Genomic DNA, 14,692 nt, shown 5'->3' on the forward strand with positions numbered 1-14,692 from the left:
ATTGTTTCACACAGGGCTTTTTAGAGACAAAGCCCAGGAATTCATTTGCATATCAGGCCACACCTCCTGTCACCAAGCCAGCCAGAACTGTGTTCCTGTGCGTTCCTGCTCAAAAAAAGCCCTTGAAAAGACACCACTTACCCACTGCTCAATAAATTTCATATGCTCTAGTCCCACCAGTTATCAAGGCATTATAATTGTCAAGATGTGTAGATTTATAAACTAAACCTGCAGTTGGCAAGTTGTTAACTCTTTGAAGTTGCAGTCACACAATTCATTATTACAGCATAGATGTCATTATTGCAGCACAAACTTAAAAACCCAAATGCCCTCTACTAACAGTACATCACTCATAGAAGAACTTAAGCTCAGGGCAGCATTTAGACCCTGCTGAAAATACAACACTTACCCACTGCTCAACAATTTTTATATGCTCTACTCACCAGTTGTCTAGGCAGTATGGTTCTCAGAAGTGTAAACTTACAAACTCACATAAATAACTCAGCACTATCATCTGCAGTTAGGTAAACTGTTAACACTTAAAACTTACAGTCACATAATTCATTGTTACAGCACAGATATTATTACAGCACAAACATTTCAAACCCAAATTACACTCTACTAACAGCACATCACTCATAAATAAGGACTTAAGTCCAGGGCAACATTTAGACCCTGCTGAAAATACAACACTTCCCAACTGCTCAATACATTTCATATGCTCCAGGGTTTCCCAAACTTTTCTTTCCCACAGCCCAATTATTTTTATACTTCTCCTTCGTGGCTCACTAAAATTTGGGGGGTGAAGCCAGGAGACTTTGGGGGTGGACATGGAAAGAAAGAACATAAGAACACAAGAGAAGCTATGCTGGATCAGGCCAGTGGCCCATCCAGTCCAACACTCTGTGCCTCTGCACAACACAGAGACGGGGGAAGGATGAAAGCCAAACGGAGCTCAGACTTTGCAGCCTGTGTCAGTCTTCAAGGCTAGCATTTCTCTGCACAATGGAGAGACAGGGGAAGGAAGGAAGCAGAACAGAGTTCAGGCTTTGCTGGAGGCAGGGCTAGCTTTGGCTTTTCTTGTGACCCGGTATCAAGGCTTCTGGGGCCCAGTACCGGGTCACGACCCTGCAAATGGGAAACACTGCTCTAGTCCCACCAGTTATCCAGACAGAATGGTTCTCAGAGGTGTGAACTTACAATTCAGCAGAAATAACTCAGCACTAACACTGCAGTTGGCAAGTTGTTATTTCTTTGAAGTTGCAGTTACAAAATTCATTATTACAGCACAGATGTCATTATTGCAGCACAAACTTAAAAAACCCTCTACAAATAGTACATCCAGGCAGTATGGTTCTCAGAGATGTGGACTTATCACTGGTGGGACTAGAACATATGAAATGTTTTGAGCAGTTGGTAAGTGTTGTGGACTCAAGTCCTTACTTATGAGTGATGTAATGTTAGTAGAGTATAATTTGGGTTTGTAAATTTGTGCTGCAAAAAACATTGCAGTTGGTGAGCAGCAGCTGAAAAATCAATGAGTTTGATGAGAATCAATGAGAATCATTGATGATGATGATGATGATGAGAATCAATGAGAATCATTGATGAGAATCAATGAGAATGTCTATGGATTAATTTTGGGTGTCCCAAGAGCCTAGGAAATAACCTGATATGGTTAGGATTAAGAATATATGAGTTCATTCATATTCAGTAGAAATGATGACATGTTTTTATTCTTGTGTTGTGTGTTTTTCTGCAGTCCAGGCCTTTTAGTCCACCGATTCACTCTTCCAGTCCTCCTCCAATAGCACCTTTAGCTCGTGCTGAAAGCACTTCTTCCATTTCGTCTACCAACTCCTTGAGTGCAGCCACTACTCCCACAATTGGTAAAAAAAAAGCTTTTGTCTTTTGAAACACAGTTTTTGTGAGCTGAATTGCTTTTTAAAAAAATTCTGAAACCCTTTCTTTGGTTATGTTTTTGTTGTTTTTCATTGTCATGTTTATGTTATGTTAAAGTACCTTTTGAATATGAAAGACGTTTGCAATTTTGATGAGCTAGAGACTGACTCTGTAACATCTATCTAAAATGGCCAGGTTCTAAGGGGCCATGCGCACACATGTTCTGCACAGCTACCTATATTTTTCCTAAGCAGCCCATAAAGAAAGCGTCCCTCCAGTTTTTTGTTTTACATTCCAATGTTTTCAAAAGGCACTTTTGATGGAATACAAGAACTTTTCAAAGGGCAGGAGGAACTTTTCAAAGGGCTGGAAGATCTTCCACATGGAAAATTCTTATTTCCAAAAACCAAGCTGTTTTTTTTTTTTAATTTGGGGAAAGCTTATAATAGTTTGGAGATTCAGTGGGACTTCTCTGGAAAGCTGCACAGAAAACTGCCTAGAACAGTCATGCGTATCCCTTTGGATGCTGGCCAGTATAGTTCTAAATCTGTTGATCCAGTAACTTTACAGAAAAATTAAAACCTTGAATATTTAGTAATTAATACAAAGTGTTGCTAAATTAGTTAGATATAGTTCAACTAGAAAAAGTAAGGAAAAATAGGAAAGGAAGGCAGGAACTGAAATTGTACTGTAAGATTGCTTATTGCCAAGTGAGACTATGAACCACTTATATTTGCTGCTTGAATATGAAAAGAGTGAACATTTTCCAAAATTTTAAAAATATTTCAGAAAATTCCTGACATGAAGACTTTTTGTATTTGGAATGCAGAAGGTTGTACTAAAAAGTAAAGAAAAGGTTAGGTTAGCTATTCTGTTGCTGACAGCATGGGGTGCCTTTGGGCTGGGTTTTCTTTCATTCTTTGGTCTTCTCTATTCCCTTATTTTCTACTTTTCTCAGACCAAAATGTATTTGGGTCTTTCTGCCATTTTTTTTATTTCATTTTCAGGTCTTGATTTCTATGTCTGCTTTTAAATCATCCTCTTTTTTCCAATATAGTTCTTTTATGCTGAAGATTCCAGGTTTTCCTTTATGACCTGGCTATTCTTCTGCTCTTCTACAGATAATTTATTGTCTTCAGTTCTCATTGTATGCTATGGAGTTTGTAAACTGTTTTTCCTTATTTTCCTGTCTTTGGACCCATTTTGCTGTTAGTCTAAAATTTGTTTTGTGAGTGTTTACACCTTATAGCTCAGTTTTCTCTTGACCAAATTGTAAACATGACTGTCCTCAATGAATGGCAACCAGCTGGATGTTCCTTTAAAGGAAGTCAAAGCTGACAGTCTGGAAAACCAAAATGAACTAAAGTGTGTGTATGTGTGTGCATGCACGTGCATATGTGCTTTGTCTTTATTTTAATGATAAGCCATGAACATAGTGTTTCCCACATTTATGGGAAATCATTGGCTTTGATTCTGAACACAGTCATTTTTTAAGAACAAAATTTGAGTCCGGTGGCACCACTAATATCAACAGAGTTTAATTCTGGGTATAAGCTTTCATGTGCATGCAAACTTCATCAGTTCATTTTTAGTAATTGTTTATTAGAAGATGATAATGCTTGCAACTCGAGCATAAATTCAAAACCTCAGTAGTAAACTGTTAGAAATGTGGTTTGAAGTGCTTGGATTTTTAGTTTGTCCTTCTGAAAAACCTAAGCACACATTTGCATATTGTGTTAAGTGGATGGTGTGCAGGGAGAAGAATGCATGAATCAATTTTCTAACTTTGTTTTTTTCTTCATATATTGATGTACTGTACTCCTCCTTGCTGTTGGTCAATAAAATGACCATAGTGATGGCAATGCATGTCAGTCAGTAGCAGGGCCGGTGCGAGGGAGTAGGCTAAGTAGCGGCCGCTTAGGGCACCACTTGGCCTAGGGGCACCATGAGGCACCCCCTCTCCCCTCCCCCTGCACCCACTGCTATCCTGACTTCACGGAGGCCTTCCAAGGCTCAGGAGGCCTCAGTGAAGTCGGAGGGGATGTGGCAGTGAGCACACTCAGAGCTGGCTCAAGTGTGCCCACTGCCTTCTGGACTTTGCCAAGGCCTCCCAAGGCTCAGAAGGCCTTTGCAAAGTCTGGGGTGGCAGTGACATAATCAGGGTGAGTGCTTTTCACATGTGAATATATCAGTGGGGGGGCGGAGGAGCACAGTTTGGAGCAAGTATATATGTTTTATGGGCCGGTGCAAATTGTTTAAAACATCACTGTAGCTTTTAATGAGATATGCTGTTGTTGAGTAATATGCTGGTATCAGTGATTATACATAGAGACAAGTTTGCAAACAGGCTGACAAAACTGATTAGTGAAAAGTTCTGTCTTTTAGTTGGAATATTTAACTCAGGTTTTGTATATAATAGGTGACCAAAACATGACCATTTTCCATTAAAATAACAATGTCCTTGTGTGTATAAGTGTGACCATGGTTTCTTCTGCATGTGTGTGAGAGAGAGAGTGCTTGCACTTAGTTTTCACTACCAGTATTTTCTGTTAGTGATCATAAAATTGTTCTCTTAAGTGCTTCATTTTAATGTACAATTTCAGAAACATACAGAATAAAACTTTCTAAATAAATGTGATGGCTTTCTAAAGAAATTGCTGAGATACATAATAATCATTGCTGGTTTCTGTTTATTTAGGAAGTGAAGGTAAACATTGTTTAAAAATCAAGATTCTTGGCATATTATGCAACATGATTTCACAAATTTGGCTACCCTTCAAATTGGTGTAGAATGCTTAAAATAGAATGTTAAAAAATACAATTAACTTATAAATTATGCATCACAAGTGGCCTGGCCTCTCAAAGGCCAAAACAGTCTTGGAAAGGGCCCTCCCTCTCTCACTACTTTCTACTAACAGAAACCAAGACTTGAAAGCTGACAGTATTGTTGTGATTGCAGAGTAACAACCACTGAGGGTGTTTCTTTATTTCTATCATTTGGAGGATTTTAACACTCTGGAGAGAGAGAGAGAGAGGGAGAGAGCATAAGAGAAGCTATGTTGAATCAAGCCAATGGCCCATCCAGTCCAACACTCTGTGTCACACAGTGGCAACCCCCCCCCCCAAAAAAAAAACCAGGTGCCACCAGGAGGCCCATCAGTGGGGCCAGGACACTAGAAGCACTCCCACTGTTACCCCCAGGCACCAAATTAGAGAGATTAGTTTAGACTAGATTTTAGTTTTTTTCTGCAAACCTGGGACCTTTCTCAGTTTTGTAGGAAGATCTGTCTTGTCTGTTCACAACTCCAGTCTCTGAATTGAGGTATACACAGATATGGCCATGTTGATAATTAGATATGTTAACCATTAAAATATCTATTTCAATAATGTCAGAAAACAGCTATCTGAAAAAGTAGACTTTATAATTTTTCCTTGTTGAACACTGTTCAGTTTTTCTCAGAACTATAGTCCTAGAGCCTCCCTATAATAATAATTTTGTTCAAAAAAGTTCCAGTGTGAATAGATGGTAGCTGGAAGGAATAAGCCCATCCTCCTTATTTACTACTAGTAAGTAACTTGATTTGTTGTAATCATAGATTGGCTGAGATTGATACACAGACCGTCATCAGCACATCTACATACAATAAAATTTCAAAGCCACAGAATAGTCTGATTTCAATAGTACAAACATTATAAGAATTAATAAGACTGCTTCCTTGTTAAACATGACATGGTGCAAAATTTGGCCATCCTAAAGGTGGTATCATTAGAACAATCTGAGTGAAGGCAGAAAATATCAAATTCATCAGGTCTCCCTGAAAAAATTGATAAGACTATAGTTATGCTTAAAGACCAAATATCACTATACAGCTGGCAATACATATTTGCCATGTACATTTGGCAGGGGAAAACATGTTGAGAGTAAAGGATAGGTGCATAGCTTCTAAAAAGTTGATGGTAAAGTATTCATGCCAAGGTGAAGGCTCCTTGCCAAGAGTGGACAAGATGCCAATAGATAAATGGCTTCATCCAACTGCTCAGCTTATTTAATACTTAGAATGCTTCATACCTCTTCTGTATAGAGCTGTAAACTGTCATCTTAGACCTGTCACAATATCACAGACTCATTTGCTTTCTTGAGCTCAAACCAATATACCTGTATCTTCCTTTAAGCTTTTAAGTAATGGAACTAGATGACCCAATGAACAGTAGACAAGTAAATTCTTGGAACTGCAGCCCTGTAAAAGAGTAATGGTGAACCAAAAGCCTTGTCTAAAGTAAGTGTTAAATTGTAGCTATAACAAGGTAGTACAGCATGCTCTGACAAAAGGAACTCCACAAAATGTCAGTGCTTTTAAATGATCACCCAAGAACTTGGTTCATAATCAAGGCAGGAACATGATTCTATAGGCATGCATACTTTTATTGAAATATTGGAAATGTTTATATGTTTGTAAAGATGCCTTGTCCTGTGTGCTAAAATTACCAAAGATACAGTAGCCTTTTTCTGTGTTGTCTTTCAGTATTTTATTGAGCATATGGTGGGATAAAGAAACTGCAGTACAAATTTAATGAGAAAACTGCAGAAATCCAGAACTAAAATGGTTAATAAGTAGTTACTCATTTGTACTTTATTGTCCCAGTTGTGTTTAGTCATTGTTTATTTGTTAATTGCAAGCAGCATGAGTATTGTTTATGCTGATAATATTAAGGTCAATAATTGGGTGCTAAATATATCGAACATGCACTCACTCAACCTACACAATCTCTTAACTTTTTAATAGGGGAGTGTTCAGTTTGTGTAACCATTCCTAGAAACTCAAGTTTCTAGGAATGTAGGATTTGTTTCTAGATATAGCCATGAGCATTACCCTCACAAACAAAGCAAACTATTTCTAGAGTGTTTTCTTGAATGTATTAAACACAGGCACATTTAGATAATATTGGGGCCAACCTGTTTGTTCTTTGTTATTGTTGATTGTTCATGGCTGTGTATAAGTAAGTGTGTTCATTATAGAAAAGAGAAAAATTTCATTAACTGTTCAATTTCTGTATTCTCTGCAACATTTTACTTGAGTAGGGATGGAGGGAAGACCATGTTCCTAAAAGATATCTTCATTATAACAACCTCCTTTCAGTTTTCTCATGTCACAAAGACAACTTTTACTACTTTTCTAAAATATATTCATTTCTGGAACAGAATAACTGGGAGTAAGTACTCCTATTTTCAAGTAGACATCAGTTTTGTATATCACAGAGAAAATTTGGTAAGAATTACTTTCAACTGTGTTAAGACTTGGACTCAGGAGAGTCCCAAAGAGTGAGGCGATTGGATAGAAACTTTTTTTTTTTTGCCATCAGGTCACAGATGACTTATGGCAGCCCTATGGGATTTTCTTGGCAACAACATTCAGAGGTTCTTTGCCATTGCCTGCCTCCATGTTGTGACCCTGGTATTTCTTGGTGGTCTCCCATCCAGACACTGCCCAGAGCTGACCCTGCTTAGCTTCCAAGATCTGATGCGGTTGGGCTAGCTTTTAGCATTAGTTTAAGTAAAGCAAACTGGGAAATGCCTCCTAATTGTAAGATCCATTGAGCAATGGAAGATGTTGCTGGTACGGTTGCCAGCCCCCGAGTCCCAGAGGTGTTTCTCCCACTTTTGGGATCTTTGATTCACCACCAGCCAGCTGGCCAGCAGGGGAAACCCCACTACCAACTAGGGACATCACCATGCAATACATTCAACGCAATAACATCAGTTCCAGGTGATATCATTGCACCAGGGATGTTGCACAGTGATGCTCTGGTTTCTTGGGCAAACTCTATGGTTTTGAAGGCAAAAACCTTATAGGGTTTTGCCCCCAAACCAGAGCATCGGGCACAGTGTTACTGACACAATGATGTCACTTCCGGGTGATGTCATTGCATCAAGGATGTCAAGTGCAACATCCTGCCCACCCTGAAATGCCCTCAAATTCCCTTGCCATGACAGCACGGCAACCTGGCAACCCTAGTTGCTGGGGAAATTTGGATAATCTTGTTTTCTGGGTGTTTATAAACTGAGTGAATCATGTTTCTTAGTGTAGGGAGCATTTGCAGCTGCAATGGGCTGGAGTAGAGGGGGACCTTTTGAGTTCTGTGATTCTGAGATAGAACATACTCATGAGATACTTCTAGCTGAAGAGTAACATTAGGTAACTCTTAAGCAGCACATATCAATCTACAGTGCCCTTCTGTGTTTTTCTGTTCTAACTGCAAAAAACTGTCTCATATATGTAGATTTGCACAAGGGAATATAACACAGTTATTTCATTTTCCTGTCTGTCCTTTTTTGTATTTGATTATAGGTTTGTGTGGTGATTGTTGCGTACAATTTTGATAATAAAAAGAGATGTGTCCACCATTTCTTTGTCTATGATCTTTATTTTTTCATTATAATATTTGTATTTTTGTTAATAAGCAAGCTATTTAATTTTCATTTGGAATTTGTGTTTTCATTGTTTTCTTTTACATTTCTTTTGCTCATGGGTTTCAGAAGATGATGCTTATGTTGACAAACTGCCAACCTTTGAAAGGCACTGTGAAACTCCTGCAGGTACTGTACTAGCAGAGTGGTTTCAAGAAATCTGGATTAAAAATCCAAGTCATTGTCATCTGAATGCCTCCTTCACTATCGCCCTCACCACCATGAGTGTCAACTGCATACAAATACACGCTCATATCCAGCAGTGGAACTCTTGCCACACACAAAATGCAGCATGATACAAGACAGTTTTCCAATGACCAGAATTTGGGAGGGATGACATACTAATGTTGTGTGAACCTTCTATAAGTAAGGATACCTTTATTACTCTTCACCTAATATTTACTTTTTATACATACTCTGTTCTTCCTCCAAAATACTCAGAGTGAAGTACAATATAGTTCCCAGGCATCTCTAACCAGTCAATTAAAAGGTCCAAACTTAGTTTCAGAACGACTGCATCATGTTCTTTCAGTTATTTGTTCATACTTCCTGGACTTTAAGTGGTGTGAGTCAAAGTAACTGGTAATTTTTGGCTACAGCAGGCAAAAATATAGCTTTAAATGTGTTTTTTTAAACTGGAATTTTAACCTCTGAAGAATGAAGTTCAATAAACTCGTGCTGTTAAGTAACATTAAAATATTGCCCAGTAACTTGATAATCTCAATTCAGCATCAGTAGAATATCAGGGACAGATGTTGATGCCCATGTAGGAAGCCCATCCATGCTGAAGATCCATAAAAGCATAATGCCATAATAACAGTGCATGTCTGTCTCAAGAAGAATGCATGTGAGCTACAGAATCATTACCAGGTTTTCCCTTTGAGTCCCCCCCCCCCCCTTTCAAGACAAGAGTTTGTTGTTGCATTTTCAGATGTGTCCATGCGCTGTTGTGCCTCCCAAGATTACAACAGTGTCTTTTGAAAGTAGTTGGGATGTGATCCTAGGTGGAAAATTATACCCAAAATTAGTGTAGCTATAATACCCATTTTGCCACAACAGGAAACTTTTTCAGTCCTCCTTCCTAACCACACTATTAACCAGTGGGCAAAAATTATCTTCCATCTAGGATTCCATAGCTTGCTTTTTTTGCTTTTGGTTTCCCAAAGCAAAACAAAAATATTGTTTTCAGTTCCCTTCCACTGCTCCTTGCACATTAATGGCTTGCAGCGCCTCTTCTTCCCCTGTAGTGAGATTAATTACCTGCTTCTGTGACTCACACTTATGTCCTTCTCTCTCCCTCTCCTTAACCTTTCCCATCCCGCTTCAACTCCTGGCCATACAGAGAATGAACAGCCTTCCCTCGTCTGGTTTGACAGAGGAAAGTTTTATTTGACTTTTGAAGGTAAGTAGTACATAGCATACTGGGTTGGACCTTTAAAACTTCCCTTTGCTCTTATTATTTAATAGAAGCCCTTGGTTTCATTTTTAAAAAAACAGAAAGAAAGAAAGAAAAGAGAGAAACCCATTCTGCCTTTTTGCATGGAAATGCTATGGCTACTTAGAGGACATGACAAGTTCAATCATTTTAATCTGGTGCGTAAAACTGTGTCCCTTCAATTGTTATATTTTAATTTTAGAAGGAAAAGTGGGGGGATCACTAAATAATGGTAGTAATTTTTTCTCCTTCTTCTTTAGATAGTACTGATTACCAAGGAACTTGTCTCTGTCAACCAGAGCTGCTTTATATACATTTTACAAACCATTTTTATAGTAGCTATACAATATACGAGTAGGTAGCACTGCCCTATAGTGCCTTTTCTAGAATCTTCTCTTCCCTTATCAGATGGCATATTTTTGAGAAATATAACCAGTAAGGTTCTGTGTTCTGTGCTTTGGTTCTAGTTCTGTGCTTTGGCCATAGTTCACTGTTTTAACAGCATCAGCATCTTTAAAAAAATAAATGAATAAATGAATGATAAATCCAATATTAAGGCCTAACTGCTGGACAGTTATAAAAGTAAAGTATTCCTCTAGTACTTTAGTGTTACTCAGTTAACCTGTTCTCTTTAATGTGTATGTAGCCTTTTTGCTACTACTACTACTACGGTGATTTAAAGTTTGCCTATAGTCAACGTTTGATTTTTCCAACCTTTTTGTTCTACTGTAAATAACTAGAGTAGAGACTTTGGCGCCAGTTAAAATTATTTTTGGCATATGAAGAATATTTTAGTCTTGAGGGGGGGGGGAATTGAAAACACAAACAAGATTGACCTTAAATGTTTGTTTTTTTAAAAAACCCTGTTATTTCTTAAATAGTTGCACACCACACTGCTGAAGACATTCTGTGCTAAGTGATTATGTGATTTTGTACAGAATCTTAGAGTGCATTTTGCTAATCTATTTTTACATGGAAATATCATAATGAAGGGGTGGGATCATGTAATTCTCCTTTGCTTATTTTTAATTTATAAGTGTATTAACATATGGTGAAACAGGCACGGGTGGGCATAATGCAGATGAAATACACTTAATTTTCTATGGATACCTTTTAAATATTATTATCTTAAATTTAGAGTGCCTGGTAAATTTCTAAAGAAACAACAAGTAAGCAATTAAGCATTGCTAGGGTTTTTTGTCTTATGGTGAAATCTCGCTGTCATAAATTGTAAGTAATACAGGCCTGGTGAACGTTACCAAGACAACTATGATGGAACCTGAAGAGGAACAGTTTTCTTTCTCTCACAGACTAGCAACAGCAAACAAAAACAGTGGCTGGAAAGAAAAATGCAACCAGTCTCTACCTAAGCTCACCAGGTACTAATATACCATTGCAATTCGCAGGTACTAACATGATTTATTCAATCTTCAAAGGAAAACAATAGCTTGTATATGTCAGATGTACTTCACCAGAAAAGACCCAATGAGAAGAAAATTCTGTTGCTATAAATATAAAAGTTGCTGCCTGTCCATGATCAATGGGAAATGTCTTAAATATTTTTGAATGGCAACAGTTCACAAATGGCTTTTGCAGGGAAACTGCTATGAGAAGAACAATTGCAATCACTGTAGGAGGATTTCTCCCAGCCATTAGCCTCTCAGTCTCTAATACTTGTTCCACCTTTTAAAAAGCAAACGTGCCCAGTGAATTGTCAGCTTGCATCAACAAATAGCATATAGCATCCAGTATTAATGGTATTCAGTTTAGGGCCCCGTGGTCGCTGAATCTTTCTATTATTAGATAATTCCATGCTTTTTGATGATAATTGTTTGTGGTCATCATAATTTACTAGATTCCTAGTTCACTGCCTGCCCTCACTCAGCTCTTCCTTCCATATAGCCTAAGTGACCTGGCAATTCCAGCCAAATCAACAACCATGAATTCTCACAGAATCTGGTCTGTGATCATTATGTTGCTATATTCCTTTAATGGATGCAATGTATCCAGATTAAGGTTTAGGGTTGCCAAGTCCAATTTAAGAAATATTGGGGAGTTTGGGGGTGGAGCCAGGAGACATTAGGGGTGGAGCCAAATCAAGGCTGTGACAAGCATAATTGAACTCCAAAGGGAGTTCTGGCCATCACATTTAAAGGGACGGCACACCTTTTCAATGCCTTCCTTCCATAAGAAATAATGAAAGATTGGGGCACCTTCTTTTGGAGCTCATAGAATTCGACCCCCTGGTCCAATCTTTTTGAAACTTGGGGGGTATTTTGGAGAGAGGCAATAGATGCTATACTGAAATTTTGGTGCCTCTACCTCAAAAAACAGCCTCCCCAGATCCCCAGATACCCGCAGATCAATTCTCCATTATTTTCTATGGGAATAAATCTCCCTAGGGAATAATAGAGTTCCCAGCAGACATTTCCCTCCCCTCCCCCCTGCTTTCTGACGACCCTGAAGCAAGTGGAGGGCCTCCAAACTAGGGGATCCCCTGCTCCCACCTGGAGATTGGCAACCCTACTAAGGCTGCAAGATCCTTTGCTACAGCAGAAGACTTTCTGTCTAGCAGATCTGGTTTTCCACAGCTGCTCAGTAGAATGTCAGGAATCAGTGTCACAGCAATACTGCAATGTCACTTGCAGTCCAAACTGAAGTGATGTCGGCATGATGCTCTAGGATTTCCTTGAAACTGTGGTAAAGCCATTTGGGTTGCCAGGCCCAACCTGAAGACCATTGGGGGAGCAGGGTCATGGGGAGGGGGGGAGGCACAGTGGATGTCATGCCTCTCTAGGAATTGTCCAAATCTTTATTGTAAAACCATAGAGTTCTGACCAATTCCAAGAGAGGCATGACATCACATCATACACCAATGGCCATTTATTCTTTTTCCCCACCCCTGCTCTAAGTGGCAGTGGGAAGCACTAACTGGGGCAGGGATGCCCCACCCCCTCTAAGGGGCTGGCAACCCTAAAAGCCTTTGGGAGGAATCATAGCGCATTACCCTGATGCAATGATGTCATTTCTGGGACTATGGCAAAAGTGACATGGTACTGGTGCAATGCCTGTATGCATATCCCCACTCCCCTAAAGCTCCTGCTAGCACTGGGCTGGCAGCACTAGGCTGGCAACCCTAATCCAGACATTCAGGAAAATCACACCATTTCAGCTGATCACTGTCAGGTTTCACAACCACAAGTGCTATACAATATAGATGATGTCTTTGTCATCCATTCCTAGTTTCAAAGAATATTAAATTCAATGTTCAGAAGAAAAACTGCAGTTGACCCCCCCTCCCAAAAATGCATCCTGCACAACATATTACTGTGGCAATGTTTGAGGCTAGCAGCTGTGCATAGTAGCCCATAAGATTAGCTATAAAAATAATGGTGTTCCATCACTTTTTAATGTCTGGACCCAAAGTAGATGCTGACCTGTATCCAGCCCTGCATGCTTATCTTCATAATTTCACAAGTCCCTGTACCCTCCTCTCAAAAACACATTCCAGGTGAGTCTTCATTGAGATAAAACCCTATATTCTGCATCATTTGGGCATTTCTTGTAGAGCCTTACCCTGGAATCCTTTCACTCTTCTATGCTTATGCAGTGTGTTAATATTCATAAGCAGGGCTCATTTTGCATATTAAGTTTAAATTTATTAGATTTATATCCTGCCCTCCCCACTGGAGCAGGCTCAGGGCACCTCACAACCAGTAAAATCAGAACAGTTCACATACATTTCAATATAAATTAAACAATTAAAACAGTTAAAATAGTTTTAATCTAATATCAGTTGACAATAATACATTTCAGATGGCGTTCAGTATATAAGATGTCATTCCCTTCTCCCTTATCAGTCATTCCAGACTAAAGGCCAGCCGGAATAGGGTTGTCTTACAGGCCTTATGGCCCTAACTTCTTCTGGCAACTGATTCCACCAACAGGGGGCAGCAATCAAGAAGGCTCTCTCTCTCAGACTTTAATCTTGCCTCCCTTGGCCCAGGGATGACTAATAGATTTTGCATCCCAGATCTAAGTACCCTCTGGGTGTGTGGGGAGAGATAGTCCCTAAGATAAACAGATCCTCGGCTACTTGGGGAGCCCCAATAGCAGCCTAACTGCTGCATTCTGCACTAGCTGCAGTTTCCGGGTTCAAGACAAGGGCAGCTCCATGTAGAGGGCATTATGATAGCCCAGTCTCGAGGTGATCATTGCATGGATCTCAGTTGCTAAGTCACAGTGTTCGAGGAAGGGAACCAACTGCCTCACCTGCCTGAGATGGAAAAAGGCGGATTTGGCAGTGGCTGCTATCTGGGCCTCCATTGACATGGACGGCTCCAGCAGCACCCCCAAGCTCCTGACCTTGGATGCTGTTGTCAGTGGGGCCCCATCAAAAGCCGGTAAGGGAATTTTCCTGCCAGGACCACCACGACCCAGACAAAGGACCCCTGGCTTCATCAGCTTCAGCTTCAGTCAACTCAGCCTAAGCCATCCTGCCACAGCTTTTAGCACCAGGTCCAGATTTTCTGGGACACAGCCAGTCCATCAGTAGATAGAGCTGGGCGTCATCAGCATACTGATGGCAACCCAGCCCATACCTCCAGTCAATCTGAGCAAGGGGGCGCATATAGATGTTAAACAACATCAGGGAGAGCACCACCCCCTGAGGCACACCACAATTAAGTGGTTGTCTCTGGGACTATTGTCCCCTGATCACCACCCTTTGTCCCCAACCATAAAGGAAAGAGGTGAGCCACTGCAAAGCCAACCCCTGAATCCCTGCATCGGCCCCACACCCCTGATGTAGCTAATCCTCCAAGAGCTTACAGTAGGCTCTGTATTAAGAGCCCTGTAAATTCTTGGAGGATTAGCTACACCAGAGGTGT

General features: G+C 39.9%; 1 protein-coding gene across 1 annotated transcript in view; it reads left to right on the forward strand.

The window, feature by feature from the left end:
• SGIP1 (SH3GL interacting endocytic adaptor 1) overlaps positions 1-14,692 on the forward strand; it is a 289,970-nt gene that overhangs the window by 188,231 nt on the left and 87,047 nt on the right. Inside the window, exons 15-16 of the mRNA XM_060231972.1 lie at positions 1,763-1,889; positions 9,711-9,770. Coding sequence (XP_060087955.1) covers positions 1,763-1,889; positions 9,711-9,770 — 187 coding nt within the window. The remainder of the gene's footprint in view (positions 1-1,762; positions 1,890-9,710; positions 9,771-14,692) is intronic.

Source organism: Heteronotia binoei, chromosome 2 (assembly GCF_032191835.1).
Source record: "Heteronotia binoei isolate CCM8104 ecotype False Entrance Well chromosome 2, APGP_CSIRO_Hbin_v1, whole genome shotgun sequence".
Lineage (NCBI taxonomy): Eukaryota > Metazoa > Chordata > Lepidosauria > Squamata > Gekkonidae > Heteronotia > Heteronotia binoei.